This window comes from Stenella coeruleoalba, assembly GCF_951394435.1.
Source record: "Stenella coeruleoalba genome assembly, chromosome: 17".
Taxonomy (NCBI): Eukaryota; Metazoa; Chordata; class Mammalia; order Artiodactyla; family Delphinidae; genus Stenella; species Stenella coeruleoalba.
Genome location: NC_137163.1, coordinates 523,926 through 542,365, shown reverse-complemented (window position 1 = coordinate 542,365; position 18,440 = coordinate 523,926). Strand labels below are relative to the sequence as shown.

Genomic DNA, 18,440 nt, shown 5'->3' with positions numbered 1-18,440 from the left:
TTGCTCTCCTGAGAGTCCAGACGCTGGCTTTCTCAGACTCTCCTAAGTACTTGTCTTTCATAGTCTTAAGCCCTTAGGAAGGAAGCAGTAAGAGCTGAAGCGAGCCCAGAACTGGAGGCTGGGTCCTTCTTCCTGGGTTGTCTGCTGAAGCTCTGCCTCAAGAGGGGGAGAGGGAGTAAAGAGACTAGAAATCCTGCCGCGTCCTTGTGGGGGACACTTCGTGTTGGTCCAAGTAGCACATCCATGTGGCACTCTGCGTTCCCACTGCTTGTCTCTGTGATGGTGGGCAGCATTCCCAGAGAGGGGGCCGTGCTTTCCTAAAGCTTGTCCTGTTACCACCATCCCTTCGTTGCAGGCCTTGAACTTTGCAGACCCGAGGAAATGACCCCATGTTTCTGTCATCCTTCCTTCTTCCTCTTTCCCCTTTCCCTTAACTCCCGGGCAGCACTCTTACCCGGTTTGGGGAGGGGCATCAGAGATCTTTTGGGATGTTCCGAGCTTAGTCCTACTGGGGTGATCGCCCCACCTTTTGACCTGCTCACTGCTTCTGCTTAAAGATCGTGAGGCAGCGGGCGAAGCCGCACCAGCAAGTTCTCCAAGTCCCACTGCCTGTGCTCTGGGCAAGGCCTTGGAGCAGGAAAGCGGGAACCATCAAGCCTGAGACAGCCTCGTTCACAGTGGCTGCGCCACCCGCCGGCCCTGCTGGCACTTCCTCCCCGGGGGTAGAGGGGTGCTGACTGGAGCCTGTGCATTTGAGCCCCCCTGGTCTGTCCACAGGCCGAGCAGGGTGTGCTTGGTGCAGGACGCAGCGGGCGGGCTGGCTCTGCCAGGCAGGACAGAAACGGAGCCCTTTTCTGGGTTGGGCACGGTCTGCAGAGCTGCCCAGCCCCGAGAAAGGAGACAGCCCCCTGCCTAAGGCCTCAGTGATGCACACACAAGCCCCGGGCCTCTGTCCAAAAGTCCTCATGGAGACTTCTGCAGACTTGCAGCCCAAAGTCCAGCTTCCAGAGACCTTGGAAGGTTCTGGCATCTGTGCTCTCGGTGCCGTCCCCCTTGTGCTGGAAGTTTTCTCCCCATTCTGCCGAGGACTCTCCCTGCGTTTGACCCAGGGGACCAGGGAAAGGCGGTGGTGGGGTGGCTGACCCTCAAGGCTGATAATGTGGGGGGGTGGCTTCCGGCCCCAGAAACTCTGGCCGGGGGGCCAGTCCGGCAGTGTTGTGCGGCCTCTGCACAGCCCAGCGGACGGCCAGCACGTCGCTGCCCAGAGAGTCGTGTTGGCTCCCCCCCTTCCAGACCCCCTGCCAGTTACCAATGCGCTTGGTGTGGGGCCACTGCTGAATAGGCCGGGGCTGCCCTGCAGGACCCGAGGCCCCACCGCCCTCGGGAGGGAAGCTGGTGAATGCAGCGGCTCTCCTGACCCGACCCCCACGGGACAGGGACGGGGGGGGGGCGCAGGGGAAGGAGGCTCTGCTTTCAGGCTGCAGGCACCTCGAGGCCCTAAGAGCGAGGGCCTCTTTCACCTAGGGTGGCCCGTGTGAGCACGGGCAGTCAGGGGGTCAGAGGGTCACACTGGAGGGGCTGGCTGCAGAGCAGTCGCTGCAGTCAGGTCGCCAGCTCCCTGTGAGACCGACCCTTCGAGGAGGGTCCTGGTCACACCTGGCCACTCCGAGCTGGCCAAGGACCGTTTTCGGGGCTCCCACGACAGGCAGGGCTGCTCCTCCACCTGGCCTGGGAGCCAGGTGGGCCCCAGCAGGCCCTCCGCCCCGCCCTCGGGGATGGGCAGTGGCCCCGAAAGGCCCGAGGCACACCCGGTGCAGGCTGTGAGGGGCGCTGGGGGCCTGGAGGCTCCCGGTGCCCCCTGCACCTGCCAAACAGGACACGGCTGTCCCTATCCAGTCCCTCTGCGCAGCGGGAGGCCCAGCCCCTCGGGTATCGGTTCCCCTCCTTCCACAGCCCCACGTGGAGGTGACAGCCGGCCTTTTAGAGACACGGGAACTGAGTCCCAGAGACATCAGGAAACAGACAAAGAGCTGGGGGACTGCTGAGCAGGACCCGAAGTCCACGGTCTCTCGCTCACCTCTGGAGCCAGAGGCGTCCAGCTCTGGCTCACGCCTGCCCTCGCCGTGCTCCGCGTCTCCCGGGTAGAGGGCAACGCGAGGCCTCCACCTGTGGGGTCCGGGCTCCGGCTCCACCCCACCTGCTTGCTTTCTTTTTCTTTTCTTTTTTTTTTAAATAAATATATTTATTTATTTTTGGCTGCCTTGGGTCTTCGTTGCTGTGTGCGGGCTTTCTCTAGTTGTGGCGAGCGGGGGCTACTCTGTTGCGGTGCACGGGCTTCTCATTGTCGTGGCTTCTCTTGTTAGGGAGCATAGGCTCTAGGCACATGGGCTCAGTAGTTGTGGCTCGCGGGCTCTAGAGCGCAGGCTCAGTAGTTGTGGTGCACGGGCTTAGTTGCTCCGCGGCATGTGGGATCTTCCCGGACCAGGGCTCGAACCCGTGTCCCCTGCATTGGCAGGCGGATTCTTAACCACTGCGCCACCAGGGAAGCCCCTACCTGCTTTCTTAGCTTGACCCCAGCCACACTCGGACTAACCAGTACTTGGTGCTCATAGAACTGTAGTTTGTATTTTTACACTAGAGTCCCCCCGCTTCCCCTTCCGTAGAGATATATAGGTAAATGTATAGATGGATGGATGGATGGACGAGACGGGCAGAGATCTATAAACGGCAGGCTGTGTGTGTGGCCTCCTGTCTCTTTCCTCCCTCCACGGTCCTGGGGTGGGCGGGGGGGGGGGGTGAGGAGGGGCACAGGGGTCTCAGAAGGGGCTGGAGGGAGGGTAGATGGGCACAGCACACCTGAGCCTGAGGCTGCCTGGCTCCACTGGGCCGTGTGTGCTCAGAATTCTTTATTAAAGGACCAGGGAGTGGTCAGCAGGGTCCTTAGGACCCACCCTGGCATGAGCAGTCAGCTCCCATCAGATATCACGGGAGCCGGGTGAAGACCCCAGAGCCTGCACCTTTGGCTGCAGGGTTTCCTTGAGATCTGCAGGGCTCGCAGGGGCTGGCTTTGCAGGCTGTGGAAGGAGGGAGGCCGGCTCCCTGGATGTTTCCCGATCCTGGAGGCGCTGGCAGCTGCCCCACAGTCCCTCCCACTGGGAGGGCGCCGGCAGTTACTGAGTCAGCAGCCACCCGTGTGCAGATGTTCAGCTGGGCCTGGAGACCCGAGCATGGGGCCAGCGGCTGGACGTGAGCGGGGATGCTTTGGTCATGGGGCCTGTGCTGCGACCCTGAGCAGAAATAAGAAAATGACATGAGGACAGTGCAGATGGTCCTATCCTCAGCTGAGGACAAGACAAAGGCCGGGGAGGGGACCAAAAGCGAGCTCCCCTCTGCACCCCGCCTTGTGCCTCCCGTGTCCTCCCGCCAGGCTGCGTTTCTCTGCTGCTGCGTCCACGCGGCTCTAGTGCTCACACTGCACGTGGGTGCCAGCTACACGCCCACTGCTCCCGGAGCACATCACACACACCAGTCTCTTTGGCTGGGGGACTAAAACGGGCCTTTTTTTCTGGGAATATACTTGAGAAGTACCGGTAGGCCTCTCATGGAATTACCGTGGATGTTAATCCTGTTGAGTTGTGGGCGCTTTGAGAAAATATTCAAAGACAGAGATCCTCCCTCTGTAAAAATGTACTTACATGCAAAACTTTGTATACGTTTCAGGTTGTTCACAGTTGTGTAGGAAATAGGGCCACAGACTCTGAATTTACAGTAAGACTTGATATTTACTAAGAACTGCATCGCAGGGGCAAGGGCATTGCTCACCAGCCAGCAGCTGGGCAACAGCTTCTCCCTGGTCCTGCCGTATTTCCCGTCACTGGTTTCCGTTATATCCAAGGGTAAGCCAGGACTTCCTGCAAGAATTGCACGTGGTCAGCAGAGGAGGAGGAGGCATCGGGCTCTGCGATGGACTCACCAGAAGGCCCTCTCAAACTTCTAACACACCTTAAGGTCAGGCTGGCAGGACACATTCAACATGGACTCAACCCACCAGCAGTGTTCAGGATTGTTAAACAGGAAGGACAGGTGAGCCCTCCAGGTGCCTAGGCTTTCTATCTGGAAGCAGTGTTCAGACTCTGAGAGCCCGGCCTTTGGAGAAACTGAGACAGCCAGAATTTGCAAGGCCTGGTACCAGAGAGGAGGAGCTGCACGTGAGCCCCTGAGGATCTTGGTCAAGTGCTGCTTTGCGCATCCGTGTGGGGAGCCTGGGAAGCCGCCCCAGAACTTCCAGGGAAAGAACAGCCACTGAGGAGCCGCGTGGTGAGCGATCACCAGGCTCACCTAGAGCTGCCGAGTCATCTGATTCCTCACAGCCAGAGCGGAGAGGCCGCTCTAACATACAGAGCCTTTCACGGACCTCTGAACAGCCACGCCTTGAAAGTGGGGCTGGATTAGCCCCAGAGAAAAGGCTACCCAAATGCAGTGTGAACGAGCTTAAAAACAAGCCTTAAAAGGATCAGGGCTTCCCTGGTGGCGCAGTGGTTGAGAGTCCGCCTGCCGATGCAGGGGACGCGGGTTCGTGCCCCGGTCCGGGAAGATCCCATATGCCGCGGAGCGGCTGGGCCCGTGAGCCATGGCCGCTGAGCCTGCGCGTCCGGAGCCTGTGCTACGCAACGGGAGAGGCCACAGCAGTGAGAGGCCCGCGTACCGCAAAAAAAAAAAAAAGGATCAGGCTGATCCTTTCCTGCAGAACTGAGGGTGCAGTGCTCTTGAAAGCAAGACAACTAAACTCAGACACAATGTAGTAAAATTCTTCGTGTCCAGGATCGAGTCAAAACTAACAGATGATCCACTTGGCATGAGAACGTGACCTGTAACAAAGAAGGGAAGAGTCATGGTCACAGATCCAGGCGTGATGGAAGTGGCGAGCAAGGACATTAAAGGTGTTACTAAGATGCTCTGTTTGCTCAAAGTAGAGAGAAAATGTTAAGACAGAAATGGAAGATATAAAAAGGCAGGAAATTGAACAGAATATCTCTGGAACAAGTGTCCCATGCAGAAGAATTCCACATTATTTCTGTTGACTCCCTTCAAAGAGGTGACACGTAATTCCCACCCTTCAGTGTTGGCTGCACACAGACTTCCTTCTGAGGAGTACAGGAGGGGGTGGGGGGAGAGACTACAGTGGAGACGCCTGACAGACAGGCCTCCACCAGCAGTGATGAGTCACGTTGACGGGTGTGCCCTGCCGTGCTGTGATGGGCAGTGCAAGCCACCTCTGTGGGCTTCCTCTCCAAAAACTTACATAACCCCAACTCCTCATGAGGGGAAAACATCAGACGAATCCAAGTTGAGCAACATTCTACACAGAAGCAGCCCCGTCCTCAGAGCTGTCAGGGGCGTCAGGAACCAGGAAAGTCTGAGACTGTCGAGAATGACGTAAGGAGACGTGCATGGAATGGAATGTCTCAGATGATTGTCCTGGAATAGAAAGACCTATCAGGTAAAAACTAAGGAAATCTGAACAAAATGGGGACTTTGGTTAAAAATAAACTATCAATATATTGATTCATTACTTGTGGCATATGCACTAATGCAGGGTGTTAATAATAGGGAAATGGGGCGTGGGATATATGGGAACTCTGTACTGTCTAGCTTTTCTGTAAATCTAACTTTCTAAAGTTTAAAGCTTGTTTTTATAAGTCACTGGAGGGGATTAAACAGCAGATTAGAAACTGCAGAAGAAAAGATCACTGAACACTAGACTAGCAAAAGAAACTATGCCTGGTGATCACAGAGAGGAAAAAAAGACTGAAAAAAGTGAGCAGAGCCTTACGGGGATAATGTCACGTGGTCTGACACACAATTTAAGTTCCAGAGTAAAGGAGGAAGGAGAATTTTAGAAATACTGGTTGAGATTTGCCCCAGCTTTTTTTTTTCTTTGAAAGCTGTAAACCCACAGATCCAAGAATTTCAATGATTCCCAAGGAAGATAAAGCACAAAAATAAAAATGATAACCAATGCACATCACAATCAAATCGCTGAAAACAAGTGGTGAAGAGAAAATCTTAAAAGCAGCCAGACGGAAGAATAGGATAAGAATGAGACTGACTTCCGATCAGAGACAGCATGAGGCCTGGGACTGGAAGGGGCCCGGTAGGTGGAAGTCTGGTCAACACTCAAGACCTAGTGTAACTCACCACATCAACAGAACGGGGAAGAAAAGCCACACGATCTTAACAGAGGCAGAAGTATTTGACAAGATTCAATATGCATTTCATGATAAAAACTCAGCAAGGGACTTCCCTGAGTGGCGCAGTGGTTAAGAATCCACCTGCCAGTGCAGGGGACACGGGTTCCGTCCCTGGTCTGGGAAGATCCCACATGCTGCGGAGCAACTAAACCCATGCACCACAACTGCTGAGCCTGAGCTCTAGAGCCCGCAAGCCACAACTACTGAAGCCCGCGCGCCTAGAGCCCGTGCTCCGCAACAAGAGAAGCCCACGCAGCGCAACGAAGAGTAGCCCTCACTCGCCACAACTAGAGAAAGCCTGTGTGCAGCAACGAAGACCCAACGCAGCCAAAAATAAATAAATACATAAAATTTTTTTAAAAGCTCAGCAAACTAGGAAGGGAAATTCATCAATCGCATAAAAAGCTTGTACCAAAAAAACCCTACTGCTAACATTATACTTAATGGTGAAAAACTGAATGCTTTCCCCCAAGGCTGGAAAAGAAGGCAAGGATGTCTGCTCTTACTGCTTTTCCTTAATATGTTTGGGATGCCCTGGTCAGGCAATATGGCAAATCCATAAGTAAAAGACATCAAGATGGAGCTGCAAGAACTAAAACTCTATTCGTAGGAAACATTACTGTTCACTCAGCAAATCCCAAAGAGCCTACAGAGAAGTTACGAGAACTAACGAATGAGTTTAGGGAGGCCACAGGATTCAAGGCCGATATACAGAAATGGAGTATATTTCTATGTACCAGTAACGAGCTGTTGAAAATGGAAATACTTACAGTGCTACAGAAACCACAGAACACTTACTGGTTGTATTATCTGTGGCTGTGTAACTAGTCACCTCCAGACTAACTGCCTAAAACAACAAACCCTTGTTATCTCCCAGTGTCTGAGAGCCGCGAGCTGGCTGCCTCAGGGTCTCTCGTGAGGGTGCAATCATCTCAAGACTCAGCTGGGGGGACTTTCCTGGTGGCCCAGCAGTTAAGACTTCGCCTTCCAACGCAGGGGGTGCGGGTTCAATCCCTGGTCGGGGAGCCAACGTCCCACATGCCTCTCGGCCAAAAAACCAAAAGATAAAACAATTAATACTGTAACAAATTCAATAAATACCTTGAAAACGGTCCACATCAAAAAAATCTTAGAAAAAAAATAGACTCAGCTGGGTGCTGGCAGCCTCAGTTCCTCACCCTGTGGACCTCTCCTTAGGGCTGCTTTCAGCATGTCACCTTGCCTCTCCCAGAGCAAGCGATCTGAGAGAGCGGGAGCCCAAGGTGGGCTTGTAATGTGTTCTCAAATACCATCATGTCTGCTGGATGCGGCTGGTCATAGAGAACACTTTTGGTAGATCATGGAAGGCGACAGCACAAGCTGTGAACTCCTGGAGGTGGGGATCCTTGGAGGCCATCTGTAGGCTAGTTATCATGGGGTAGATCTTGCAAAATGTGTATATGTATATATATATATGTGTATATATACACACACACACACACACATATATACGTGTGTGATTTATTCATTGAAAACTGTAAAACATGGCTGAGAAAAAGAGGTAAGTAGATTCCACACAACCCCAGTGAAATCCAAGCAGAAATTTTTGTGTGCACTAACCTTCAGTTTATATGAAAAAGCAAAGGGCAGAGAATAGTCAAACTTTTTTTTTTTTTTTAAGGAGAACAAAGTTGGAAGACTCACACTATCTGATATCAAGACATACTGTAAAGCTATAATAATTAATACTGAGTGATATTGGCATAACTATAAACATACAAATAAGTGGAACAGACTAGAGAGTCCAGAAGTAGGCCCACCCATTCAAGGTTATTTGATTTTTGACAAAGATGCCACTGTAATTCAATGGAGGAAGAACTGTCTTTTCAACAAATGGTGCTGGAATAATTGGACTTCCACAAGCACAAATGTGAGCCTGTCCTGTGCTTAATACTATATACGAAAATTAAACATAGACTGAAATATAAGAGCTAAAACTGTATAACTTCTAGAAGGAAAAAACCGGGACACAAATGTTCGTAGCAGTTAGTTATAATAGCCAAAAACAGGACACAACCCAAATGTCCATTAACTGGTGAGTAGAAGACAAACTGTGGGACATCCCTACAATGGAATACTACTCAGCATTTAAGAGGAACAAACAGCTTACCCTTGCAACACTACGGCTGCATCTCAAAGGCATTATGCTAAGTGAAAGGCTACATACAAACACAAAAGGCTACATACCCTGTGATTCCACTTACATGACATTCCAGAAAAGGCAAAACTATGGGGACAAAAGATCAGTGGTTGCCTGGGGATGAGGGAGGGGGTTGACTGCAAAGGGACATAGGGGTGGTTTGGGGGGTAGATGGAAATGTTGTCTATTCCTCGCTTGTGCGAGTAAACAGCTGTGTGTCAGAAATGGAGAGCTGTTCATTTAAAATGGTAAACTGTATATAGATTATAGCTTCCTTTTCAGAGATACGGAGGTACATCCCAGACGGCCAGCCATGTGGAGACACCCAATCAGTCAGCAAGGGTAGAGCTCAGCAAGCAGTCTGGCCTAGGGTGAGATAGGATGTGCTTGAGGTCGTGTGGGTGAATGGTAGATGCCACGTGGGGAGACTGAGGCACAGTGGCAGCCTGCAGATACCACCATCAAGACTCGCAGGAGTGCAGACTCCAGAGGAGCAGTTTTCTCCCCCATTTCCATCTGACAGGACATCCATCTCCTGTGCCACAGACATTCCCCAGCAGCCCACCAAACTCTTCCTGTCTGAAAATGTGTGAGATCCACGTAAAGCAGTGCTAAAAGGGAAATCAGAATGGCGTCTGAGCTTCCACATTAAAGTAAAAAAGAGCAAAATAAGCCCAAAGCAAGCAGAAGGAAGGAAATAATAAAGACAACAAAAATCAATGAAATTGAAAACAGTAAAACATGATAAATGAATTCAAAAGCTGAATCTTTCAAAAGATTGAGATCGGTAACTTGTGGAATGACTGACAGAAGAAAAAAGGTAAATTACTAATATCAGGAATCACAGAGGATATATCACTACAGACGCCACAGGTGGTAAGAGGATAATAAGGAAGTACTACAAACAACTCTATGCATGTAAAGTTGATAAAATGGACCAATTCCTTGAAAAGCACAAACGGCCAAAACTCACCCAAGGGGAAACATAACTATTAGTGGCCCTGAGTCTATTGGAGAAATAGAATTCCTAGTCATAAACCTTCCTAGAAAGAAGTTTTCAGGCCCAAATGATTAGACAAAAACAGTCCAAGAAAATTACAGGCCAATATCCTTCATAATGTCTTCTATAAAATTTTAGCAAATCAAATTTGGCAGTACATAAAAAGAATAATGTCACAACAAATGGGATTTATCCCAGGAATGCAAAGATGGTTCAAGATTTTTAAATCAATATAATCCACCATGTTAACAATCTAGAGAAGAAAAACGACATGATCATATTTGATTCAGAAAAAGCATTTGACAAAATTTGACATTCGTGATATTAAAAAAAAAATTCCTCAGGAAACTAGGAAAACCAGGGCTAGCAGGGACCTTCCTCAGCTTGACACAAAAGAATCTCTAAAAAAAAAACAACACACACAAAAAAATCCCACACCTAATATCATACATAATGGTAAGACACTGAATGCTTTGCTCATAAGATCAGAACAAAGCACAAAGTCTGTTTTCACCAGTTCTAGCTAATAGTGTACTGGAAGTCCTACCCAGTACATGAAGACAAGAAAAAGAAATTAAAGGCTAACTGGGGTGAGGGGAATTGAAGCCCCAGTATCCTCAGCCTGCCATGCCTGGGGTAGAGCCTCCATTCTATAGGCGGGGGCAGAATGGGGAAGAGGACCCTCAACCTCTTGGCTGCAATCACCAGGAATTTAGCCTCTTCACCTTCAAGTTGGACAGGATGAGCAATGCTGGTGGCCTGCCCCTCAGCAAGATACAGAAAGCCTTGGTTGTAAACTGAGGGGAGAGGAATCCCCACCTCTAGGCCAGAGCCTCGCAGAGTGTCGTATCAATCCAGGTGAACTGATGTGAGAAAGAGGGAGCAAGTTATGGCTAAAATGCTACAGACTCACTGTTCCTACTGAGTTTTAGGTTTTCTTGAATAAATGTTTCTTCATTTGTTATATGCCTTTAGGACAATTTCCAGAGACTTCAGATGACTTAAATAAGCTTCGTTTTTTTTCTCCTTGGAGTGGTTCGCTGGATCTCCTTAGCTGCCTTCGCAGACAGAGGAACCTTGCCTTTATCTTTAGAGGATAGTTTTGCTGGATATCGAATTCTTGGCTGACAGGTTTTTTTCTTTCAGCACTTTTGGTATGTCATCCCACTGGCTTCTGGCCTGCATGGTTTCTGATGACAAATTAGCTGTTATTAGGGATTCCTTGTACATCATGGGTCTATTCTCTCTTAACTGCTTTCAAGATTCTTCCTTGGTCTTTTGCTTTCTTCAGTTTGATTATGGATATCTAGATGTGAATCTCTTTGAGTTTCTCCTTGGAATTTGTTAAGCCTCTTGGATATTTTTCATCAAATTTGGGAAGTTTTCTGCCATTATTTCTTCAGATATTCTTTCTGTCCCTTTCTCTCCTCTCCTTTATGCATAAGTTGGTCTTTGGTGGCGTACCACATTGTCTCTGAGGCCTGTTCACTTTCTTCATTTTTTTCTCTTTCTGTCTCTCAGCCTAGGTAATCTCAGTTGAATATCTTCCTTCACAATTCTTTCTTATTCCTGCTTGGATCTGCTCTTGAGCCCTCTAGTGAATTTTAAATCTGAGTTGTTACACTTTTCAACTCCAGGATTTTTTTTTGTTCATATTTATAACTTCTATCTTTATTGTTATTCTTTGTTCTAAGAGATATCATTCTTATGCTTTCCTTTATTTCTTTAGATGCCATTTTGTTTTGTTCTTTGAACATATTTCAAATACCTGATTTTAAAGTCTTTGTCTAGTAAGTCCAACATCTGAGCTTCCTTAGGGACAGTTTCTTTTGGTTGCTTCTGTCCGATGTATGGGTCATACCTTGTTTCTTTGCATGTTTCGTAACTTTTTGTTGAATGTTGGACTGTCCATTAATATAATGTGGCATTTGTTAAACTCAGTATCAGATTTTCTACGCTCGCCAGGATTTGTCGCTGTTTCTTGCTGTTGCTGTTTGTTTGTTTAGTGACTTTTCTGAACTAATTCTGGGCAGTTTGTGTTCTTTGTTATGTGTGGTCACTGAGTTCTCTGCCCAGTTAGCTCATTGGTCAGGGAGTAAAGGGAGCAGGAACGTCCTTCAATGCCTGGAGACAATAACCCTCCCAGCCTCTGCAGCGGACTCTGTATGTGCTGGGCGTGCCTTCACCTCCCAGCCAGGTAGTTGACACCTTGACTTTCTCCTCCACTTCCTGCTTATGCAGAGCCTCAGTCAGCCAGAGGTGAGAGGGCCTTTTCAGGGCTCTCTCAGGTGTGCACAGAGCTCTACATGGGCATGTGACTTCTAGATCCCCTGGAATATTTTGGAGCTTTTCAAAGCTCCTCTTGATATCTCATTCCCCAGCTCTTCCTTTTAAGTTTTCTGGTTAGCTTGTTTTTCCCCGTCTGCTGTCCACTGTCTTAGGCAGGCACAGGTTTCAAAATTGCCTCTAGATGTTTTCAACAAACATCCCTAGGAAAAGGCTTTTTATACTAAGAGAGCTTCCAGTCAAATCAAACAAAAACAGCCTTGCAAGTGGAACCTTCCAGGGAGTTGCCATACAGGCCTTGAAGGAGCCCCAGCCCCATTCTCACCCTGTGGCTGCCAGAATGCTGGTTCCCCCACGATTTCAGCTGTTGGTTTTCACAGCTACGGGAAAGGAGGCGGGAACAGGGCGAGTTTGAGTGCCGCAGCTCACTGATCTTGCTGAGATTCAACCATTTCTTGAATAAACTCTCCCCATGTTGGTGCAGTCCTTTGGGTGAGTGTCAGGGTTCTGAAGAAGTCGACTGAACATTTTTTGCTCGTTTTCTTATTGCTTCTTTGGAGGAAGAAAGCTGTAGAGGTCTCTCTTCCACCATTTCTCCTCACCTCACACTTACATCTGTTTATTGTCCCGTCTTTGTCCGTGTTGAGAAGCGTTGCTGCGTCCTGGTCACCGCCACGGGGATCTTCCGGCTCTTCCCTGTCCCTCGTCCCAGGGGAGGACTGCACCCGCTCCCGGGCCCTGCCAGCACAGAGGGCTGCCTTGTCGCCCTTCCAGTAGCTTTTGGACTGAGGGCAGGAAAGAAATGGAAGAGCAGCGTAGCAATTTTGGGGTTTTTTTTTTTTTTGCGGTACGCGGACCTCTCACTGCTGTGGCCTCTCCCGTTGCGGAGCACAGGCTCCGGACGCGCAGGCTCAGCGGCCATGGCTCACGGGCCCAGCCGCTCCGCGGCATGTGGGATCTTCCCGGATGGGGGCACGAACCCGTGTCCCCTGCATCGGCAGGCGGACTCTCAACCACTGCGCCACCAGGGAAGCCCAGCGTAGCAGTTTTGTTCATCTCTTGTTTTTTGTCTCTGTTGCCAAAAGAAAAACAAAGCTGCGTTTCTGAACGTGACTGTGTTGTTTTCCTCCAGAGTAACAGAAATCAGGTTCCCGTTTTCTTGGCTGCCTCCGTTTGGGGTCTTGGCTGTTCTTAGGGGAAATTTGCTGATTAAAGCTAGCACGAGGCCCCCTGAGGGAGGGGCCTGCCGTGCTCTGAGGTGCTTCCTGAACGGCCCTCTGCAGCCCGGGTGAGCGGGCCTCGGCAAGGGTGCTGGGTCCCAGGGAGACCTCCACCCTGGGTGGGGGCACAGCCCCTGCACGGAGGCGGCTGCGTGACCCCCACGTCTCCTGGCAGAGTGGGAACAGCTTCCACGTGCTGGACCAGGGCCAGTTCGCCAAGGAGGTGCTGCCCAAGTACTTCAAGCACAGCAACATGGCCAGCTTCGTGCGGCAGCTCAACATGTGTGAGTGCGCCGCCCCGGGGCCCCACTCGCCGGCCTGGCGCAGCCCCCAGGCTCTGAGCCCTGGGTAGCCCGGGGGCGTGGCCCGGATCCCGAGCACCTGCAGGGGGAGGGGGTGTCGTGGGGGTGTGGAGCCTCCCTGAGACCGAGACCACCCAGCCACCTCAGGCAGGGCTCCCAAGAGGGCAGTGCTGGGCATTTCCCCACTTCCCCAGCCTCCCTCGTTCTCCAGCGGGGCGGTGGCCGTGCCGGAGTGAGGGCTGGGTCCCCAGCCCTGAGGCAGCACTGCCCCACCCTGTCGCGCGCAGATGGCTTCCGGAAGGTGGTCCACATCGAGCAGGGCGGCCTGGTCAAGCCAGAGAGGGACGACACCGAGTTCCAGCACCCGTGCTTCCTGCGCGGCCAGGAGCAGCTCCTGGAGAACATCAAGAGGAAAGTGACCAGCGTGAGTAGCCCTCCTCCCTCCCCCACGTCCTCGGACTTCCCTCCAGGCCGTCAGCAGGAGCAGCGTCCACCCCCTGTCCTGCTGGCCTGGCTGCACCGAGCCCTCTTCCTGCTGGCAGCCCCTCCTCCGTCAGCCACCACAGCGAAGGCCCCTCCAGACCGGCAGCCCCTTGGCCCTTTCTGCTGTATCCCGCCCCCCCCAGGCCATCTCAGTGACTGCTCCCCTGGGGACCCAGGTGTCCACCCTGAGGAGCGAGGACATAAAGATTCACCAGGACAGTGTCACCAAGCTGCTGACCGACGTGCAGCTGATGAAGGGGAAGCAGGAGAGCATGGACTCCAAGCTGCTGGCCATGAAGCAGTAGGTGCTGGGACCAAGAGGCCTCCTGGGGAGCAAGCAGAGGAGGGGGAGGGGGCGCCAGCGGAGGGTCTCTCCCCCCAGTCCCGCCCCACAGGGTCCAAGACAGACGCTTCAGGCCTTCCACTCTCCAGACAGAGCTAGGTTCAGGCTTGCACAGCCTCCCACCCTGCCAGGTTGAACTCGTTTCCAGAAGGTGGGGTTGGACCCGGTTCCCATGGCAGCAAGCAGAGCTGGGCCCGGAGCAGCGGCCACGCCCTTGGGCTCCTCACGCAGCCCCCGAGCGCGTGCCTGGCATCACTCAGCACGGGTGTCACCTCTCCTCAGGCCTGGGAAGCAGGAAACACTTTGGGTTCTTTCTGGAACCCCTGCCCCTGGGGCATGTGTGGCCATCACAGAACCAGCTCTAGGCTCCCCCGAGCCAGGACCCCTATGGAGGCTGGCTTAGGTCTCCTCCCATGTACTTGGGGCCCTGGGGACCTCAGGAACCCCAGCCCGGGGTGGCTGTCCGTGTCTCGGTGAGGCCTCAAAGCCGCTCAGAGGGCCGGCCGTCATGCCCCCCAGACCATGGAGGATGCTCCTGGGCCCTGACTACTCACATCAGGGCCCAGCAGAAGCCCCTGGCTGGGTGATACCTGGAGATGGAACCAGGTGAACTTGGCCTCTGGGACATGGACACCTCTCAGGGTGAAGCCAGGAGGGTCTCTTGCATGTCAACAGGACATGCTGGGGGCTGAGCAGGGCTGGCCCCCTGGAGTGGCAGACAGTGGGCTGCTCAGGTGGCCCTTTCTGCTCCTCGAGGCCACCTCTGGTCCCCTCAAGGCACGGGACAACCCCCCCACATGCTGCCCTGTGGCCTGAAAGCTGTACTGCCCCCTTCCCCTGGACTCCCCTCCCATTCTCAGCCTCGGTCTAGGGAGAGTCGGCCAAGGGTGGGGGCCGCCCTCAAGGCTCTGCCACCTCGACTGTGACCGAGAAAGCCCCGGGGGTCTCGGCCCAGATCCTGGGGCGCACCAGCGGGCCCTGCCCAGGTCTCCACCACAGCCCCGCTGCCCCCGCAACTGGCACCCCTGCGCATCCTCCCTTTGCAGCGCAACAGCGCGAGGAGGGGCGGGGGCCCTGGCCTGGCCCCCAGACCGTCCCACAGCCTGTGCTCGAGTGGGGTGGGGATGGGCCGGCAGCTGGGCTTGTGACGAGACGCAGTCCCCCACGGCCCTGCTCCTGCCCGGGTGGGGTGGAGTGTCCGTGGGGCTCCCTGCAGCCCCCGACGGCGCCTGGTCTGTTGCAGTGAGAACGAGGCCCTGTGGCGGGAGGTGGCCAGCCTGCGGCAGAAGCACGCCCAACAGCAGAAAGTCGTCAACAAGGTGCGACGCCGGCGGGCGGGGCACGGGGTCCCTGTCTGCAGCCAGGCTGACCACCTCTCCCCTTGCAGCTCATCCAGTTCCTCATCTCGCTGGTGCAGTCGAACCGGATCCTGGGGGTGAAGAGAAAGATGTGAGGCACTAGGCATGCCCACCTCCTGTTGGCTGTGTCCTGGGGGCCGCCGAGGCCGGGGACGCAGCTAACCTGCCTCTCCCCACAGCCCGCTGATGCTGAACGACAGCAGCTCCGCGCATTCCATGCCCAAGTACGGCCGGCAGTTCTCTCTGGAGCGCATCCACGGCCCGGGGCCCTACTCGGTGAGCGGCGGGTGCCGCGCGGGGCGGGGGGTTGAGGCGGCGGCAGGTGCTGCATGTGGTCACCTCCCTCTGGTGGCAGGCTCAGTCCCCGGCCTATAGCGGCTCCAGCCTCTACCCCCCAGACGCTGTTGCCAGCTCCGGACCCATCATCTCCGACATCACCGAGCTGGCCCCCGGCAGCCCCTTGGCCTCCGCAGGCGGGAGCGTAGCTGAGAGGTGGGCCCGGCGCCTTCCCAGCAGGCGGGAGCGGGTGGGGCTGGTGGAGGCGCCTGCTGACACGTGCGCCCCCTGTGCAGGCCCCTGTCCAGCAGCCCCCTGGTTCGAGTCAAGGAGGAGCCCCCCAGCCCACCTCGGAGCCCCCGGGCAGAGGATGCCAGTCCCAGCCAGCCGTCCTCCGTGGTGGAGACGCCCCTGTCCCCGACCGCCCTCATTGATTCCATCCTGCGGGAGAGCGAGCCTGCACCGGCCGCCTCGGCCCCGGCCCTCGCCGATGCCGGGGGCCGCCCCCCCTCGCCCCGGCCTGCCTCGGCCCCCGAGAAGTGCCTCAGCGTAGCCTGCCTGGACAAGTGAGTGCCGTCCGCTCACCCACCGGCTTCTGGAAGCACGGCCGGGCCTCTGACGAGGGCTGGACACGGGCGGCCGTCAGGCCTGCGGCTTAGGGCTTGCTGGGGATGAGCTCGCGGACCTGGCCCTGAGCACAAAGCTCAGGGCTGGGGAGGGAGACAGATGCCAACCAGGTGGTCCCACAGCCCTTCCACTGCAGGAGCCCAGGCGTGTGGCCAGGCCGCCCTCTCCTGCAGCAGGCTGCTGGGTCCCTGTGTCTGTCCTGCTGCCCCAGAGGTGGGCAGGCGAGGGTGGGGCCTGGGGGTCTGCCTGGCCCCCACCTGCAATCCGGGGGCTCTTGTCTTTCTATCTTGCAGTGTGGCTCGCGCTCCACAGATGTCTGGGGTCGCCCGCCTCTTCCCCTGCCCCTCCTCCTCTCTACATGGCCGAGTCCAGCCAGGGTTAGCGCTGTCCCACTGGGGAGGGAGGAGGGCTCTGCCAGAGCTCGGGCCCCTCCCCAGCCGCGGACCAGACCCCAGCCCGGCTGGGAGCACTCAGCCCTGCCTGGTGAATGGGCGCCCCAGGCCCTCTGCGACAGGGACTGGCCCCCCGGGCTCTGGGGCCCCAGCCAGCACCCTGAGTTGCTGACTGACAGAGGGTGGCCCAGGTGTTGTGCTGACTGGCCTCCTCTAAGGAGAGGGCAGGGACTTTTGGTTCGCAGCCGCCAGGCCTGGTCTTTCCTGGCGGGCACCGGGGGAGAGGCTGGCCCAGCCACCGCCGAGCACGGCTCCTCGCCGCCTCCTGCTGTCTTCCGGTGCAAAGGCCCAACCTTACCGAGCCTGAAGATCTGGGCGCCCACCCCATTCTGAGCACTGAACTCCTCCTTGGCCCTCCTGCCATCTTGGCCCAGCCTAAAGTGCTGACAGAGGCCTTACGGGGCCTCACGGTGACCGGGGACGGCAGGGCCTGAGCCACTCCCCCGGGGTGGCCAAGGATCCCGGCCCTGTGCACACTGCCCCGCCGGGCCCGGGCTGGCAGCGCAGAGGGGCCCTGCCTTGGAGGGCCTCCCGTGTGCCCGAGCAGGGTGGGTGGTGGCCGAGGGGAGCCCTTCTCTGGCAGGCGGGTGTGAGCGCTGGCAGGAAGGTGCCTGGGTGGGGACGCCCGGGGTGCCGCTTCACCCGATTCCCTCCGTCTGGCCAGGACCGAGCTCAGCGACCACCTGGATGCCATGGACTCCAACCTGGACAACCTGCAGACCATGCTGACAAGCCACGGCTTCAGCGTGGACACCAGCACCCTGCTGGACGTGAGTCCCGGCCCCGGCCCCGCCCCCCGCCCCGCCCACAGGCACAGCCTGACTGCCCTCCCTTCCCTGCAGTTGTTCAGCCCTTCGGTGACAGTGCCTGACATGAGCCTGCCCGACCTTGACAGCAGCCTGGCCAGCGTGCGTAGAGCATGGGGGTGGCGGGGTGGCGGGGGAGAGGATCCGGGAACCCTCACCACGCTCCCTCCGCCCCAGCAGATCCAGGAGCTCCTCTCTCCCCAGGAGCCCCCCAGGCCTCTTGAAGCAGAGAGCAGCAGCCCTGACTCAGGTGAGCTGAACCTGCCCGCCTCCGCCCCCGCCCCGTGCCCTCGCGCCAGCACGCTGACCTGCCCGCCCCCCCCCCCCCCCAGGGAAGCAGCTGGTGCACTACACGGCCCAGCCCCTGCTGCTGCTGGACCCTGGCTCCGTGGACGTGGGGGGTGGCGACCTGCCGGTGCTCTTCGAGCTGGGAGACGGCTCCTACTTCTCCGAGGGGGATGACTACACAGACGACCCCACCATCTCCCTGCTGACGGGCTCGGAGCCCCCCAAAGCCAAGGACCCCACTGTCTCCTAGAGGTCCCAGGAGGAGGGCCGGCCTGCGCCCCACACACCCCCACCCCACCCCCACCCCCCAGTGCAGGGCTGGTCTCAGTAGTACCGGGCCGGCTGGGCGGGCATGGCCCCCAGTCAGCACCGAGGGCCCAGCCCCATGAGCAGTTGCCTGCTGGGGCCTTCATGGCCACACTCGGACTGACCGGTACGCGGGTGCTCATAGAATTGTATTTTGGATTTTTACACGAGAGTCCCCCCTTTCCCCTTCTGTAGAGATATACAGGCATATACGTGGACGGACGGACAGACGAGACAGAGATCTATAAACGACGGGCTGTGTG

At 55.4% G+C, this 18,440-nt stretch overlaps 1 protein-coding gene across 6 annotated transcripts in view; it reads left to right on the top strand.

The window, feature by feature from the left end:
* HSF1 (heat shock transcription factor 1) overlaps nt 1-18,440 on the top strand; it is a 19,407-nt gene extending 967 nt beyond the window's left edge. The window contains exons 2-14 of one of the 6 annotated variants that reach the window (XM_079901483.1): nt 13,112-13,220; nt 13,526-13,662; nt 13,898-14,022; nt 15,308-15,383; nt 15,452-15,513; nt 15,602-15,698; nt 15,778-15,914; nt 15,995-16,264; nt 16,619-16,702; nt 17,442-17,547; nt 17,620-17,685; nt 17,764-17,833; nt 17,916-18,440. In XM_079901483.1, coding sequence (XP_079757609.1) covers nt 13,112-13,220; nt 13,526-13,662; nt 13,898-14,022; nt 15,308-15,383; nt 15,452-15,513; nt 15,602-15,698; nt 15,778-15,914; nt 15,995-16,264; nt 16,619-16,702; nt 17,442-17,547; nt 17,620-17,685; nt 17,764-17,833; nt 17,916-18,121 — 1,545 coding nt within the window. In that variant the 3' untranslated portion in view covers nt 18,122-18,440. Of the gene's footprint in view, nt 1-13,111; nt 13,221-13,525; nt 13,663-13,864; nt 14,023-15,307; nt 15,384-15,451; nt 15,514-15,601; nt 15,699-15,777; nt 15,915-15,994; nt 16,265-16,618; nt 16,703-17,441; nt 17,686-17,763; nt 17,834-17,915 lie in introns of all 6 variants that reach the window. The other 5 variants (XM_079901482.1, XM_079901481.1, XM_079901485.1 and 2 more) reach the window with 5 other exon arrangements.